Raw genomic sequence first — 16,971 nt, forward strand, 5'->3', positions numbered from 1 at the left:
AGTGTAGGTGGCAACGTTGGCGTTCATCACACAGCAATATGAGGAATGCATATGAGGGTTTATTTATTCAATGTACACTTGGGGGTGGGGGGGTATGTTAGCAGCACATAACTGACACCACAGACCGGTGCACCACAGATAGACGAGTAGAACATCTTTGGGTGCACCATGCAAACAGAGAGAGTGCATCCTTCGCAACAACGCCTTCGAGCAGAGCAGACTTCGGTGATTGGACGAGACGATAGTGAAAAATTACCCGGCGTGGGCACATAGAACCGTGCGGTACTAATTGTTGAGTAAAATGGCGCTGTCGTCTGCAGGAGGAACAAAGAAGAAAGTTTGCTATTATTATGATGGTAAGATTTGATGTTATGTAGCTCATTGGTTTCCGGAGTATTATTTGTTGTATCGGCGAGGATTCGGTGGTCGAAAGGCCTATGTCCCCTCTTGAGAGAAGTGCCGTAGGCGAGTTAGCAGCTAGCTAGCTACCGAGTGGTTAGCTTACTATCATTAGCTAGCTTACTAGTTACCTGGTTAGGAAGAAGACTTTAGTTAGCTAGCCAAAGCAACTTGAGAGTCGTTTTAATTATTTTGTAATGTTGCAATCAGATGAATTGACAATATCTAGCTAACTAGGAAGTTTAGTATACTCATTTGTGGCAACATGGCTAGTTAACTTAGCTAGCGAGCTAACGTTAACTAACGTTAGTAGGCTTATAACCAACTGACTAGCATGCAAAACTAGCTAACGTTAGATGGTTAGTGTTACTAATAAGTATCCTTGAATCACGAACAACCTCTTGATATTTAGCTACATTTGATTACTAAAGTGGGGTTGTCAGTTAAACGTAGCTAGCGGTGTCTGATAGTCAACTTTGTGGGTAACATTAGTAGTGCATTGTGCGGGAGGGGGTGTTGAGCAAGTAATGCACTGTGTCTATACTATGAAGATTTAGACCTCTTTGCAGAGGCTGATCATTTGATTCGTCATTAAAACTATTATAGATAAGTTGTTTCGTGCTGTGCAATTACCAGGCTGTATGCCTGAAAGTGCTACCCCGCGCTCAAAGCGACAGGAAGCCTAGCAGTTAAGAGCGTTGGGCCAGTAACCGGATGGTCGCTGGTTCGAATCCCAGAACCAACTAGATGACAAATATGCCGATGTTTCCTTGAGCAAGGCACGTAATCCTAATTGCTCCTGTAAATCGTTCTGGATAAGAGGGTCTGCTAAAATGTAAAGCCCAGAGCTACCCTACATCTTGGTTAGGGGAAGGACATATGGTTTGTTGTTTCACTAGTTTGTCTAAAACTCTTGAGTTTCTTTCTTTTCCCCAGGTGACGTGGGTAATTATTACTATGGTCAGGGTCATCCCATGAAACCCCACAGGATCCGTATGACCCACAACCTCCTGCTCAACTATGGACTGTACAGGAAGATGGAGATATACGTGAGTACAACAGCCACAGTGGGCTTATAAATAGATATTCTTTTTTTCTTCGCTAGATTAGTTTGATATTTATGGTATAAATACATGTATTCAACAGCACCGTTGAATAATCGTTTCAGATTGGCTAAAATGTTGTGGAATTGTTAGGTTAGATTACTCGTTGGTTATTACTGCATTGTCGGAACTAGAAGCACAAGCATTTCGCTACACTCGCATTAATAACATCTGCTAACCATGTGTATGTAACAAATAAAAATTTGATTTGAAAATGGCATTCTAAATTGGCCATTTACAGCCAGATAACGTGACAGTTGGAAAAGCTATCGGGACATCATGCAATCATGATACAGTATGTGCATACAAATGCAGACAGTACTTGCTACAAAGGCACAGAAAGCTAAACCAACAACCACACAAACTGAAATTAGATGCATAGTAAACGCAGGTCCAACGAGGGGGATTTTTTTTTTTACTTCACAAAGGGACCCGGCTCCTCTTTGTAACGCTGCGTCTTCCATTGTTTCCAAGGTGATGTACAGAATGTGGGCGTTTTATCACTTAGATATTATATAGAACTGACGCTGATAGGACTGGACTCATTCTTCAACACAGAAAATGACTTTTCAACACATGTCTGAAGTAACATCCTGTATAGTTGAGCTGGCCTCTAGACTTTATAAAAAGTCTAAATGGATAGTTGTGGACTACAAGTTTCCTAACCGCCCATATGTTTGGTTATTGAAAAATATATTATCTAAACTGAAATCGGGCAAATGTTTTAGCAACGAGGTAATGGAATGTTTTTTTTTATACATATTGCATCCTTCTGTCCTCTAGAGACCCCACAAGGCCAATGGAGAGGAGATGACCAAGTACCACAGTGACGAATACATCAAGTTCCTGCGTTCCATCCGGCCAGACAACATGTCAGAACACAGCAAGCAGATGCAGAGATGTGAGTAGCAGACAGTGGTTCTCCCCTGGCATTGCTCAGGTGGAGTGCATTTTTAAAAGGGATATTTCACACCCGAAACCATAGATTAGCATACCTTGTAATACCTTATTTTGTCATGTTTTCATGTGGGCTAATGTTGAGCTGAGTCTAGTCTATACTCCACACTCGCATCTGTTATGTAGGTTACAGCTTTATGCATTGGAACAAACCTGCAGGCAGCGCCATTGAGGCTGTTTCCATTTTAAAGTTGCATGCGCCATGCTCTACCAACTGAGCTACAGAGGACCACCATGTGTGTAGTGGACAAGTACACACTTCAGGAAAAAGTGTAGAGAATTGAGATGCATAGCCAGCAGAAGGGGCTCCAACCAGCCCAAACATTGACATCTATTTGACCAAACCATAGATGTCTATAATGTGCTATACTGTGCTCTACTCACTGTACTATACTGTATAGAGTGAGGCAGGTAGCCTAGCAGTTAAGAGCATTGGGCCAATCAAACATCTCAAATGAATGACTTTTATCCTTGCTGCTCTCTAACAGTTAATGTGGGAGAGGACTGCCCAGTGTTTGACGGCCTGTTTGAGTTCTGTCAGCTCTCAACGGGAGGCTCTGTCGGTAAGTCTAGTCTCTTTCTCTGTCTGCCTTACTGTCTACCACTGACTTCGCTTGCCTATCTACCTCTCTCACTTCCTATATTGACTCTCTTCCCTCCTCCCTCTGTGTGTAGCGGGGGCAGTGAAGCTGAACAAACAGCAGACGGACATCGCCGTCAACTGGGCCGGGGGACTCCATCACGCCAAGAAGTCTGAGGCCTCTGGGTTCTGCTACGTCAACGACATAGTCCTCGCCATCCTGGAGCTGCTCAAGTAAGAGCCCTGTGTGTGGTCACTCCCGCCAACTCCCGTCACCCCGGCGTGCCCGTCTTCTTGTCTGTGTCTTTCTCCTCTTTCACTTCTGAGGAAAGACAGTAGAGGTCGACCGATTTTAAGATTTTTCAACTCCGATACCGATTTATTGGAGGACCAAAAAAAACGATACCGATATATCGACCAACTTTTATATATATTTGTAGTAATGACAATTACAACAATACTGAATGAACAATGAACACTTATTTTAACTTAATATAATACATCAAATCTATTTATTCTCAAATAAATAATGAAACATGTTCAATTTGGTTTAAATAATGCAAAAACACAGTGTTGGAGAAGAAAGTAAAAGTGCAATATGTGCCATGTAAGAAAGCTAACGTTTAAGTCCCTTGCTCAGAACATGAGAACATATGAAAGCTGGTGGTTCCTTTCAACAGGAGTCTTCAATATTCCCAGTTAATACGTTTTAGGTTGTAGTTATTATAGGAATTATGATGCGTCAACTATTTCTCTATACCATTTGCATTTCATATACCTTTTTACTATTGGATGTTCTTATAGGCACTTTAGTATTGCCAGCCTAATCTCGGGAGTTGATAGGCTTGAAGTCATAAACAGCGCTGTGCTTCAAGCATTGCTAAGAGCTGCCGGCAAACGCAGTAATGTGCTGTTTGAATGAATGCTTACGAGCCTGCTGCTGCCTACCACCGCTCAGACTGCTCTATCAAATCATAGACTTAATTATAATAAGCACACAGAAATACGAGCCTTGGGTCATTAATATGGTCAAATCCGGAAACTATCAATTCGTAAACTAAACGTTTATTCTTTGAGTGAAATACGGAACCGCTCCATATTTTATCGAACGGGTGGCATCCCTAAGTCTAAATATATAACAACTATTTAGACTTCCGTATTTCACTCAAATATAAGTCTAAATATATAACAACCTTCAATGTTATGTCATAATTATGTAAAATTCTGGCAAATTAATTATGTTTTTTGTTAGGAAGAAATGGTCTTCACACAGTTCACAATGAGCCAGGCGGCCCAAACTGCTGCATATACCCTGACTCTGCTTGCACTGAATGCAAGAGATGTGACACAATTTCCCTAGTTAATATTGCCTGCTAACATGAACTTTTTTTAAACTAAATATGCAGGTTTAAAAATATATACTTCTGTGTATTGATTTTAAGAAAGACATTGATGTTTATGGTTAGGTACATTGGTGCAATGATTGCTCTTTTTTTCGTGAATGTGCTTTTGTGAAATCATCACCTGTTTGGCGAAGTTGAAGTAGGCTGTGATTCGACGATAAATTAACAGGCACCGCATTGATTATATGCAACGCAGGACTAGCTAGTTAACTACACATGGTTGATGATATTACTAGGTTAACTAGTGATTATGTTAAGATAGTTTTTTATGAGATACATTTAATGCTAGCTAGCAACTTACCTTGGCCCCTTGCTGCACTTGCGTAACAGGTGGTCAGCCTGCCACGCAGTCTCCTCGGAGTTCAATATAATCGGTGTCCAAAAAGGCAGATTACCCATTGTTATGAAAACTTGAAATCGGCCCTAATTAATCGGTCAGCCTCTAAAAGACAGAATGGTGACGTGTCCTTGGCTAGTAATGGTGTGTGTTTCTTGTTGAAATGAATAGTCCCCAGGCTCTGATGGGAAACCTAGATATGAGTGTATTCATTTCATTGTCTTGTCCTATCAGGTAATATGAATCTAATGTAGATATTGTATGTAATGAGTTGTCTCGTCTGTCCTATCAGGTACCACCAGAGGGTGTTGTACATAGACATCGACATTCACCATGGAGACGGAGTGGAAGAGGCTTTTTTCACCACAGACCGGGTCATGACTGTCTCCTTCCACAAGTATGGAGAATACTTCCCTGGTACCGGAGACCTGAGGGTGAGTGTGTTCTGGGAGAATACTTCCCTGGTACCGGAGACCTGAGGGTGAGTGTGTTCTGGGAGAATACTTCCCTGGTACCGGAGACCTGAGGGTGAGTGTGTTCTGGGAGAATACTTCCCTGGTACCGGAGACCTGAGGGTGAGTGTGTTCTGGGAGAATACTTCCCTGGTACCGGAGACCTGAGGGTGAGTGTGTTCTGGGAGAATACTTCCCTGGTACCGGAGACCTGAGGGTGAGTGTGTTCTGGGAGAATACTTCCCTGGTACCGGAGACCTGAGGGTGAGTGTGTTCTGGGAGAATACTTCCCTGGTACCGGAGACCTGAGGGTGAGTGTGTTCTGGGAGAATACTTCCCTGGTACCGGAGACCTGAGGGTGAGTCTGAGTGGAAGAAAAAAAATAGGGGGAATCAGAAATAAGCAATGTACATTTCAGTGTGTGTGACTACACTCCCGTTTCAGTGTGTGTGTGTTGGATTGTCAACCTACATTTGAGTAATTTTGTATTCCAGTATGTACAATGACGTGTGTGTGTTTTTAGGACATTGGAGCAGGGAAGGGGAAGTACTATGCTGTAAACTACCCTCTCAGAGACGGCATCGACGACGAGTCTTACGAAGCCATCTTCAAACCTGTAAGTCTCCTGCTGCTTTTCACTGCAAGTCATTCAGTGTTTTGGTTCCTTGGAGGGGGTCAAATGGATTCTACCATTTTTTTTTGTTGGTGCGTTTCTCAGTTTTTTAAATCCATTTCTCTTTGTTTTTTTGTGTTTCTCAGTTTAAAAAAAATCAATTTCTCTTTTTATTTTTGTGTGTGTGTTGCTAGGTGATGGCTAAAGTGATGGAGATGTTCCAACCCAGTGCTGTAGTGTTACAGTGTGGAGCGGACTCTCTCTCAGGAGACCGACTGGGCTGCTTCAACCTCACCATCAAAGGTAACGCGAAGGAGGGCTGTCTTTCAGGGCTCTGACGGTCCTGGGGTTTTAAGATGACTGTTTTGTTGGTCAGCCCAAAAGATAGAGCTAAGCACAGGCAACGTCTTAAGAGGGAAAACCCTGGTTGTCTGCTGGGAGACATTGTACAGTGCATTTCGGGGAAAGTATTCAGACCCCTTCCCTTTAACCACATTTTGTTACGTTACAGCCTTATTCTAAAATGGATTCCATTTTCTCCCCCCCCCGTCAATCTACACACGATACCCCATAATGACCAAACGAACACAGGTTTTTAGAAAAATGTAGCAAATGTATTAAAATTAAGAAACATATACCTTATTTACATGAAGTAGTCAGACCCTTTTCAATGAGACTTTTAATTTAGCTCAGGTAAAAGGCACATGACAGCCCACTTGGAGTTTGCCTAAAGGTCATTATGGGAATTGTGTGTAGATTGACAAAAAAACAGAAACTATTTAATACATTTTAGAATAAGGCTGTAATGTAACAATGTGGTAAATGTGAAGGTATGAATACATTCCTGAATGCGCTGTACCTTTCAGCAGGACAATAACCTAAAACACAGGGCCAAATATACACAGGAGTTGCTTACCAAGACGACATTGAATGTTCCTGAGTGGCTTAGTTACAGTTTTGACTGAAATCGGCTTGAACATCTATGGCAAGGCTTAAATGGCTGTCTAGTAATGATCAACAATCAACTTGACAGAGCTTGAAGACTTAAAAATATATATATAATATGCAAGAATTGAATTGTACAATCCAGGTGTGGAAAGCTCTTAGACTTACCCAGAATGACTGACAGCTGTAATCGCTGCCCAAGGTGATTTATAACGTGTATTGACTAAGGGGTGTGAATACTTATGTAAATGAGATTTCATTCTCAGTACATTTGCAAACATGTTTTCACTTTGTTATGGGGTTGTGTGTGTGTGAGAGGGGTGGGTGAGAAACACAACAAAATGTGGAATAAGTCGAGGGGTATGAATAATTTCTTAAGACGCTGTGTTTCAGGTCATGCTAAGTGTGTTGAGTACATGAAGAGTTTCAACCTGCCTCTGCTGATGTTGGGAGGTGGAGGTTATACCATCCGTAACGTGGCCCGCTGCTGGACCTACGAGACCGCCGTGGCTCTGGACAGCACCATACCTAACGGTACGTACACACACGGCACCATACCTAACGGGACGTACACACACAGCATTATACCTAACGGGACGTACACACACGGCACCATACCTAACGGTACGTACACACACAGCATTATACCTAACGGGACGTACACACACAGCATTATACCTAACGGGACGTACACACACGGCACCATACCTAACGGTACGTACACACACAGCATTATACCTAACGGGACGTACACACACGGCACCATACCTAACGGTACGTACACACACGGCATTATACCTAACGGTACGTACACACACAGCACCATACCTAACGGGACGTACACACACAGCATTATACCTAACGGTACGTACACACACGGCATTATACCTAACGGTACGTACACACACGGCACCATACCTAACGGTACGTACACACACGGCATTATACCTAACGGTACGTACACACACGGCACCATACCTAACGGTACGTAGACACACAGCACCATACCTAACGGGACGTACACACACAGCACCATACCTAACGGTACGTACACACACACGGCACCATACCTAACGGGACGTACACACACACAGCACCATACCTAACGGTACGTACACACACGGCACCATACCTAACGGTACGTACACACACACGGCACCATACCTAACGGGACGTACACACACACGGCACCATACCTAACGGGACGTACACACACACGGCACCATACCTAACGGGACGTACACACACACGGCACCATACCTAACGGTACGTACACACACACGGCACCATACCTAACGGTACGTAGACACACACGGCACCATACCTAACGGGACGTAGACACACACGGCACCATACCTAACGGGACGTAGACACACACGGCACCATACCTAACGGGACGTACACACACACGGCACCATACCTAACGGGACGTACACACACACGGCACCATACCTAACGGGACGTACACACACACGGCACCATACCTAACGGGACGTACACACACACGGCACCATACCTAACGGGACGTACACACACACGGCACCATACCTAACGGGACGTACACACACACGGCACCATACCTAACGGGACGTACACACACACGGCACCATACCTAACGGGACGTACACACACACGGCACCATACCTAACGGTACGTACACACACACGGCACCATACCTAACGGTACGTACACACACACGGCACCATACCTAACGGTACGTACACACACACGGCACCATACCTAACGGTACGTACACACACACGGCACCATACCTAACGGTACGTACACACACACGGCACCATACCTAACGGTACGTACACACACACGGCACCATACCTAACGGTACGTACACACACACGGCACCATACCTAACGGTACGTACACACACACGGCACCATACCTAACGGTACGTACACACACACGGCACCATACCTAACGGTACGTACACACACACGGCACCATACCTAACGGTACGTACACACACACGGCACCATACCTAACGGTACGTAGACACACACGGCACCATACCTAACGGTACGTAGACACACACGGCACCATACCTAACGGTACGTAGACACACACGGCACCATACCTAACGGTACGTAGACACACACGGCACCATACCTAACGGTACGTAGACACACACGGCACCATACCTAACGGGACGTAGACACACGGCACCATACCTAACGGTACGTAGACACACGGCACCATACCTAACGGGACGTACACACACGGCACCATACCTAACGGGACGTACACACACGGCACCATACCTAACGGGACGTACACACACGGCACCATACCTAACGGGACGTACACACACGGCACCATACCTAACGGGACGTACACACACGGCACCATACCTAACGGGACGTACACACACGGCACCATACCTAACGGGACGTACACACACGGCACCATACCTAACGGGACGTACACACACGGCACCATACCTAACGGGACGTACACACACGGCACCATACCTAACGGGACGTACACACACGGCACCATACCTAACGGGACGTACACACACGGCACCATACCTAACGGGACGTACACACACGGCACCATACCTAACGGGACGTACACACACGGCACCATACCTAACGGGACGTACACACACGGCACCATACCTAACGGGACGTACACACACGGCACCATACCTAACGGGACGTACACACACGGCACCATACCCAATGCTATAGACACACAATAAATAACAATCTATGTCCTCTGACCTGAGAAGTAATTGTTACATGTTGTGAATTGACAAAGTCCTACAGAAAGATCTTTTTTTTAACTTGAAACAGTATGTCAGACTTTGTATAGTCTGATGTTACACCTCTTGGTTTTGACTTCTCGCCGTATTAAAGATCTCTGTTCGTGTGTTACTTTGATTTAACCTGGTAGGTAGTTTTACAACAACCTGGTGATCTCTCTCGTCCTGTTAGAGCTGCCGTACAACGACTACTTTGAGTACTTTGGCCCTGACTTCAAGCTTCACATCAGCCCGTCTAACATGACCAACCAGAACACCAATGATTACCTGGAGAAGATCAAGTAAGTTACACAGATAGACATATATATATATATATATATATAGACAGACAGACATACTGTGGTACACACACTAACGTCGCTCTCCCTCCCCAGACAGAGGTTGTTTGAGAACCTGCGCATGCTGCCCCACGCCCCGGGGGTCCAGATGCAGGCCATCCCAGAAGACGCTCCACACCCGGACTCTGGAGATGAGGAAGACGAGGACCCTGACAAACGCATCTCCAGTAACTATTGTTTCAGTCAGGGCCCATGATAAGAGGATGGTTTTGTGTATCAGTCAGGGCCCATGATAAGAGGATGGTTTTGTGTTTCAGTCAGGGGCCCATGATAAGAGGATGGTATTGTGTTTCAGTCAGGGCCCATGATAAGAGGATGGTTTTGTGTTTCAGTCAGGGCCCATGATAAGAGGATGGTTTTGTGTTTCAGTCAGGGGCCCATGATAAGAGGATGGTTTTGTGTTTGTCAGGGCCCATGATTAAGGGATGGTTTTGTGTTTCAGTCAGGGCCCATGATAAGAGGATGGTTTTGTGTTTGTCAGGGCCCATGATTAAGGGATGGTTTTGTGTTTCAGTCAGGGCCCATGATAAGAGGATGGTTTTGTGTTTGTCAGGGCCCATGATAAGAGGATGGTATTGTGTTTCAGTCAGGGCCCATGATAAGAGGATGGTATTGTGTTTCAGTCAGGGCCCATGATAAGAGGATGGTATTGTGTTTCAGTCAGGGCCCATGATAAGAGGATGGTATTGTGTTTCAGTCAGGGCCCATGATAAGAGGATGGTATTGTGTTTCAGTCAGGGCCCATGATAAGAGGATGGTTTTGTGTATCAGTCAGGGCCCATGATAAGAGGATGGTATTGTGTTTCAGTCAGGGCCCATGATAAGAGGATGGTATTGTGTTTCAGTCAGGGCCCATGATAAGAGGATGGTTTTGTGTATCAGTCAGGGCCCATGATAAGAGGATGGTATTGTGTATCAGTCAGGGCCCATGATAAGAGGATGGTATTGTGTTTCAGTCAGGGCCCATGATAAGAGGATGGTATTGTGTTTCAGTCAGGGCCCATGATAAGAGGATGGTTTTGTGTATCAGTCAGGGCCCATGATAAGAGGATGGTATTGTGTTTCAGTCAGGGCCCATGATAAGAGGATGGTTTTGTGTATCAGTCAGGGCCCATGATAAGAGGATGGTATTGTGTTTCAGTCAGGGCCCATGATAAGAGGATGGTATTGTGTTTCAGTCAGGGCCCATGATAAGAGGATGGTATTGTGTTTCAGTCAGGGCCCATGATAAGAGGATGGTATTGTGTTTCAGTCAGGGCCCATGATAAGAGGATGGTTTTGTGTATCAGTCAGGGCCCATGATAAGAGGATGGTTTTGTGTATCAGTCAGGGCCCATGATAAGAGGATGGTTTTGTGTATCAGTCAGGGCCCATGATAAGAGGATGGTTTTGTGTATCAGTCAGGGCCCATGATAAGAGGATGGTTTTGTGTATCAGTCAGGGCCCATGATAAGAGGATGGTATTGTGTATCAGTCAGGGCCCATGATAAGAGGATGGTTTTGTGTATCAGTCAGGGCCCATGATAAGAGGATGGTATTGTGTATCAGTCAGGGCCCATGATAAGAGGATGGTATTGTGTATCAGTCAGGGCCCATGATAAGAGGATGGTATTGTGTATCAGTCAGGGCCCATGATAAGAGGATGGTTTTGTGTATCAGTCAGGGCCCATGATAAGAGGATAGCCTGTGAAGAGGAGTTCTCTGACTCTGAGGATGAGGGACAGGGAGGAGGGGGAAGGAGGAACGCTGCCAACCATAAGAAGACCAAACGAGTCAAGACTGAGGAGGAGAAAGAGGAGACGGAGGAGAAGAAAGGTAAAGTAAACCTCACACACCTCCGTGACTGGCCCGGGACACTGGGCGTAACACCCGGTCAACATTCTTTTTGTTTTCCCCAGAAGTGAAAGAGGAGGATAAAGACGCCGAAGAGAAGATGGACACAACAGGGTGAGTAGTGACCACATATAATATAACATCTAGGAATATCCAGTCTAATGGATCCAGTCTTAGCCCAGTCTAATGGATCCAGTCTAATGGATCCAGTCTTAGCCCAGTCTAATGGATCCAGTCTAATGGATCCAGTCTTAGCCCAGTCTAATGGATCCAGTCTAATGGATCCAGTCTTAGCCCAGTCTAATGGATCCAGTCTAATGGATCCAGTCTAATGGATCCAGTCTTAGCCCAGTCTAATGGATCCAGTCTAATGGACCCAGTCTTAGCCCAGTCTAATGGATCCAGTCTAATGGATCCAGTCTAATGGATCCAGTCTTAGCCCAGTCTAATGGATCCAGTCTAATGGATCCAGTCTTAGCCCAGTCTAATGGATCCAGTCTAATGGATCCAGTCTTAGCCCAGTCTAATGGATCCAGTCTAATGGACCCAGTCTTAGCCCAGTCTAATGGATCCAGTCTAATGGATCCAGTCTAATGGATCCAGTCTAATGGATCCAGTCTAATGGATAATGGACCCAGTCTTAGCCCAGTCTAATGGACCCAGTCTTAGCCCAGTCTAATGGACCCAGTCTTAGCCCAGTCTAATGGACCCAGTCTTAGCCCAGTCTAATGGACCCAGTCTTAGCCCAGTCTAATGGACCCAGTCTTAGCCCAGTCTAATGGACCCAGTCTTAGCCCAGTCTAATGGACCCAGTCTTAGCCCAGTCTAATGGACCCAGTCTTAGCCCAGTCTAATGGACCCAGTCTTAGCCCAGTCTAATGGACCCAGTCTTAGCCCAGTCTAATGGACCCAGTCTTAGCCCAGTCTAATGGACCCAGTCTTAGCCCAGTCTAATGGACCCAGTCTTAGCCCAGTCTAATGGACCCAGTCTTAGCCCAGTCTAATGGACCCAGTCTTAGCCCAGTCTAATGGACCCAGTCTTAGCCCAGTCTAATGGACCCAGTCTTAGCCCAGTCTAATGGACCCAGTCTTAGCCCAGTCTAATGGACCCAGTCTAATGGATCCAGTCTAATGGATCCAGTCTTAGCCCAGTCTAATGGATCCAGTCTAATGGACCCAGTCTTAGCCCAGTCTAATGGACCCAGTCTTAGCCCAGTCTAATGGACCCAGTCTTAGCCCAGTCTAATGGATCCAGTCTAATGGACCCAGTCTTAGCCCAGTCTAATGGATCCAGTCTTAGCCCATTGAACTAATGTTTCTTCATTTCACCACCAGGCCAAAAGAAGAAACTAAGACGTGTTGAAGCATCAGATATGCATGGGTTTCCAGTTGTGTGTGTGCGCACACACACATCAACCAAAATGGACTGTAAATTATTATCTTAATGCTGTTTTAGTATTTCCTCACACGCGGTAAAATCTTTTGGGCTTTGTCAGTGTTGAAATGCAAGATGTTTTAAAAATATTTTTTACTCACATCTCTACCACATTCTTTTATTTTTCCTTCTGAAACACGTGTTCCTGTTATGGCACCTCGCCACCACCTGAGATCCTGAAGCAGTTAGGGACGTGTTCCTGTTATGGCACCTCGCCACCACCTGAGATCCTGAAGCAGTTAGGGACGTGTTCCTGTTATGGCACCTCGCCACCACCTGATATCCTGAAGCAGTTAGGGACGTGTTCCTGTTATGGCACCTCGCCACCACCTGATATCCTGAAGCAGTTAGGGACGTGTTCCTGTTGTGGAGCCCGCTTCAGATTCTCAGGTGGTGTTGAGGGGAAAAGGGGGATACCTAGTTGTACGAAAGGTTGCTGGATCGAATCCCCGAGCTGACAGGGTAAAAATCTGTCATTCTGCCCCTGAGCAAGGCAGTTAACCCACTGTTTCCTGGGCATCAAAGACGTCGATTAAGGCAGCCCCCCCCCCCGCCCCCACACCTCTCTGATTCAGAGGGGTTGGGTTAAATGGGGAACACACATTTCAGTTGAATACATTCAGTTGTACAACAGACTAAGTATCCCCCTCAACATCACCTGAGAATCTGAAGCAGTAGGAACGTGTTTCTGTTACGGAGCCTCAACATCACCTGAGAATCTGTCAGGATTCAATCCAAGGCACGTTTATAGTGCACTGTTCTCTTAACAGTCTTTTTAAAGGCAATTTACGCTGGAGCTGATACCGTGAATGTGATCTCCGCCACTCTAGGGGGGGAAAAAATGTCTTTTACAAAAACGTCATTGTCTGATGCGCTGCTTTTTAACGCACCTTGGATTGAATCGCGGCCTTAGTTCGTCCATCTTCACTGACCTGAGGTAGCATAAGTGAAAGCCAATCCCCCTGATAAAGACACCTGTCATACCACTTTCGCCTATCCATCTGGACTGATCCAAGAACTCAACAAGAGTTGAAAAGGAATCCACTTTCCACTGCAGACATTCCCCTTTTGAACAATAGTCATTCACAAGTCACCAGCCCTATTCTACTGGAAGTTATTTTGAATCACGGATCAACATACACTGAGTGTACAAAACATTTTTAAAGCTGCTATATGTAACTTGTTGGGTGACCTTGACCCAATTGAAATGTGTGTGTGTGTGTTATAGATCTGTCATTCTTTATTGAAAGGAAGTAGATCTGTTCTGTCTTATTTCTATGCTTCCTTTTTAAGTTTTTGTTTTGAAGCTCCTTTGTTTTTATAAATCAGCTTCAAACTGCTGACAATATAATTGTTTATTTATTATGGAAAAGATGGTACAATATACATGTTTTGTCAAACTGAAATTAGACAAACTATTAGAATTTTAGCAACCAGGCAATGGCAGAGAGATTTCTGCATAGTACAGCCTTTTAAGAACACTTTCCTAATATTGAGTTTCACCCACTGTCCTTTCGCCCTCCGAACAGCCTCAATTCATCAGGGCATGGACTCTACAAGGTGTTGGAAAGTGTTCCACAGGGATGCTGGCCCATGTTGACTCCAATGCTTCCCACAGTTGTCAAGTTGGCTGGCTTTGCTTGGTGGATGTTTCTTGATTCACACAGGAAACTGTTGTGTGAAAAGCAGCGCTGCAGTTCTTGACTCAAACCGGTGCACCTGTCACCTGTACCCCGTTCAAAGGCACTTGGATTGTGTGTGTGTGTGTGTGTGTGTGCAACATTGAGGGTGAATGGGCAAGACAAAAGATTTGTCTCAGTTTAAAAATACTTCTTTAACCTGTCTCCTCCCCTTCATCAATGCGGATTTAACAAGTGACATCTATTTTTATTTAACCTTTATTTTACTACAGCAAGTCAGTTAAGAACAAATTCTTATTTACAATGACGGCGAAACTGAAATGCAGTGCCTAGCGCCATTCGGGAGCCCAAATAAGGGATATCTTTCACCTGGTCAGTGTTCATGTTTTATATACTATACATTCTGCTTTACTCTGTTCCCTGGGTTGGTTTCTCTCAGATGACTGTACGCTCCACACTCCTTCCTTTGACCTCGTTTTATATTTATAAAAGGAAATGTTTTTTTTTTTAGGTCATTGAGTATGTTGAACGTTCAAGGGTGAGGTTTCCCTCCATAAGTACAGCTCCAAGATCAGCTGTAGACATTTAGTAAAGAAAATACTAAACTGACCCAAGTGATCAGTGTGTAAGGGGCAACTTCACCGTTGGGAACCGGCTCATGTTTTAAGCCCTTGGTATTTTTTACTGTGATAGGTGAGAATATGGTGTTTACAAATGTGTGTAACTTGTTTTATAATGGAAAAAATAATTGATTTCGTGCTTGGTTGTTTTTCTTAATACATTTGAAATCTGTACTTTTTATTTTATAAAGAACTTCTAAAGGCACTCATTTGGTTGTCTGTAGAGATTTGATGTCCAGGCTTCTTTCAGATTGTGGTTATCCAAGTCTAGTGGGGGAAATGACTTGCGCTGTAGTAAACTAACAAGTGACATGTCTTTATTTACTGTCAATTTCACACGAGCTTGGTTTCCATCCAATTGGTGACCAGATTCTCTTGCAAATATTTTTTAAACCTGCTTAGCAACAATATGTGCACTTTCCCCATAAGTCTACGTGACGTCAGTGCACAACTTCAGCGGTTAAAATTCCCATGTACTGAATACAAATAAATGGGTTTCCATCTAACTACGGATGGTTTTGTCGTGAATCTGCCCTCTAAACAGGCTACCTACTGTTGAAGTCGGAAGTTTCACAATTTCTGACATTTAATCCTAGTAAAAATTCCGTTTTAGGTAAATTAGGATCACTTTATTTTAAGAATGTGAAATGTAAGAATAATAGCTGAGAATTATTTCAGCTTTTATTTCTTTCATCACATTCCAAGGGGGTCAGAAGTTTACATGCACTCAAATAGTATTTGTTAACATTGCCTTTAAATTGTTGAACTTGGGTCAAATCTTTCGGGTAGCCTTCCACAAGCTTCCCACAATAAGTTGGGTGAATTTTGGCCCATTCCTCCTGACAGAGCTGGTGTAACTGAGTCAGGTTTGTTGGCCTCCTTGCTCGCACACGCTTTTTCAGTTCTGCCCACAAGTTTTCTATAGGATTGAGGTCAGGGCTTTGTGATGGTCACTCCAATACCTTGACTTTGTTGTCCTTAAGCCATTTTGGCACAACTTTGGAAGTACGCTTGGGGTCATTGTCCATTTGCGACCAACCTGACGGATGTCCTGGAAAATTAAAAGTACGATCTTTGTCCCCATGTGCAGTTGCCAACCGTAGTCTGGCTATTTTATGGTGGTTTTGGAGCAGTGGCTTCTTACCTGCTGATTGGCCTTTCAGGTAATGTTGATATAGGACTAGTTTTACTGTGAATACAGATACTGTTTTTGTACCCGTTTCCTCCAGCATCTTCCTTTGCTGTTCTGGGATTGATTTGCACGTTCATCTCTAGGAGACAAAGTGTCTCCTTCCTGAGCGGTATGACGGCTGCGTGGTTCCATGGTGTTTGTACAGATGAACGTGGTACCTTCAGGCGTTTGGAAATTGCTCCCAAGGATGAACCAGACTTGTGGAGGTCTACAATTTTTTTCCCTGAGGTCTTTGCTTGAAATGTCAATTAGCCTATCAGAAGCTTCTAAAGCCATGACATTTTCTGGAATTTTCCAAGCTGTTTAAAGGCATAGTAAACTTCTGACCCATTGTGATAGTGA

The 16,971-nt window shown here is 44.5% G+C and overlaps 1 protein-coding gene across 2 annotated transcripts; it reads left to right on the plus strand.

Annotated features, from left to right (window-relative positions):
- On the plus strand, nucleotides 1–13,277 carry hdac1 (histone deacetylase 1). 2 transcript variants are annotated; one of them, XM_071368999.1, is made up of 14 exons: nucleotides 1–356; nucleotides 1,336–1,448; nucleotides 2,286–2,403; nucleotides 2,948–3,022; nucleotides 3,135–3,273; nucleotides 5,072–5,213; nucleotides 5,755–5,847; nucleotides 6,039–6,147; nucleotides 7,183–7,323; nucleotides 9,744–9,852; nucleotides 9,946–10,076; nucleotides 11,569–11,724; nucleotides 11,808–11,856; nucleotides 13,078–13,277. In XM_071368999.1, the coding sequence occupies exons 1-14, from the start codon at nucleotides 302–304 to the stop codon at nucleotides 13,103–13,105; spliced, it is 1,458 nt and encodes a 485-aa protein (XP_071225100.1). In that variant the 5' UTR covers nucleotides 1–301; the 3' UTR covers nucleotides 13,106–13,277. The 2 variants fall into 2 exon arrangements, with proteins under 2 accessions (XP_071225100.1, XP_071225102.1); XM_071369001.1 differs by lacking the exons at nucleotides 11,569–11,724; nucleotides 11,808–11,856; nucleotides 13,078–13,277 and adding an exon at nucleotides 10,130–10,283.
- The last annotated feature ends 3,694 nt before the right edge of the window (nucleotides 13,278–16,971 follow it).

The sequence above is a fragment of the Salvelinus alpinus genome, chromosome 26, assembly GCF_045679555.1.
Source record: "Salvelinus alpinus chromosome 26, SLU_Salpinus.1, whole genome shotgun sequence".
Classification (NCBI taxonomy): domain Eukaryota; kingdom Metazoa; phylum Chordata; class Actinopteri; order Salmoniformes; family Salmonidae; genus Salvelinus; species Salvelinus alpinus.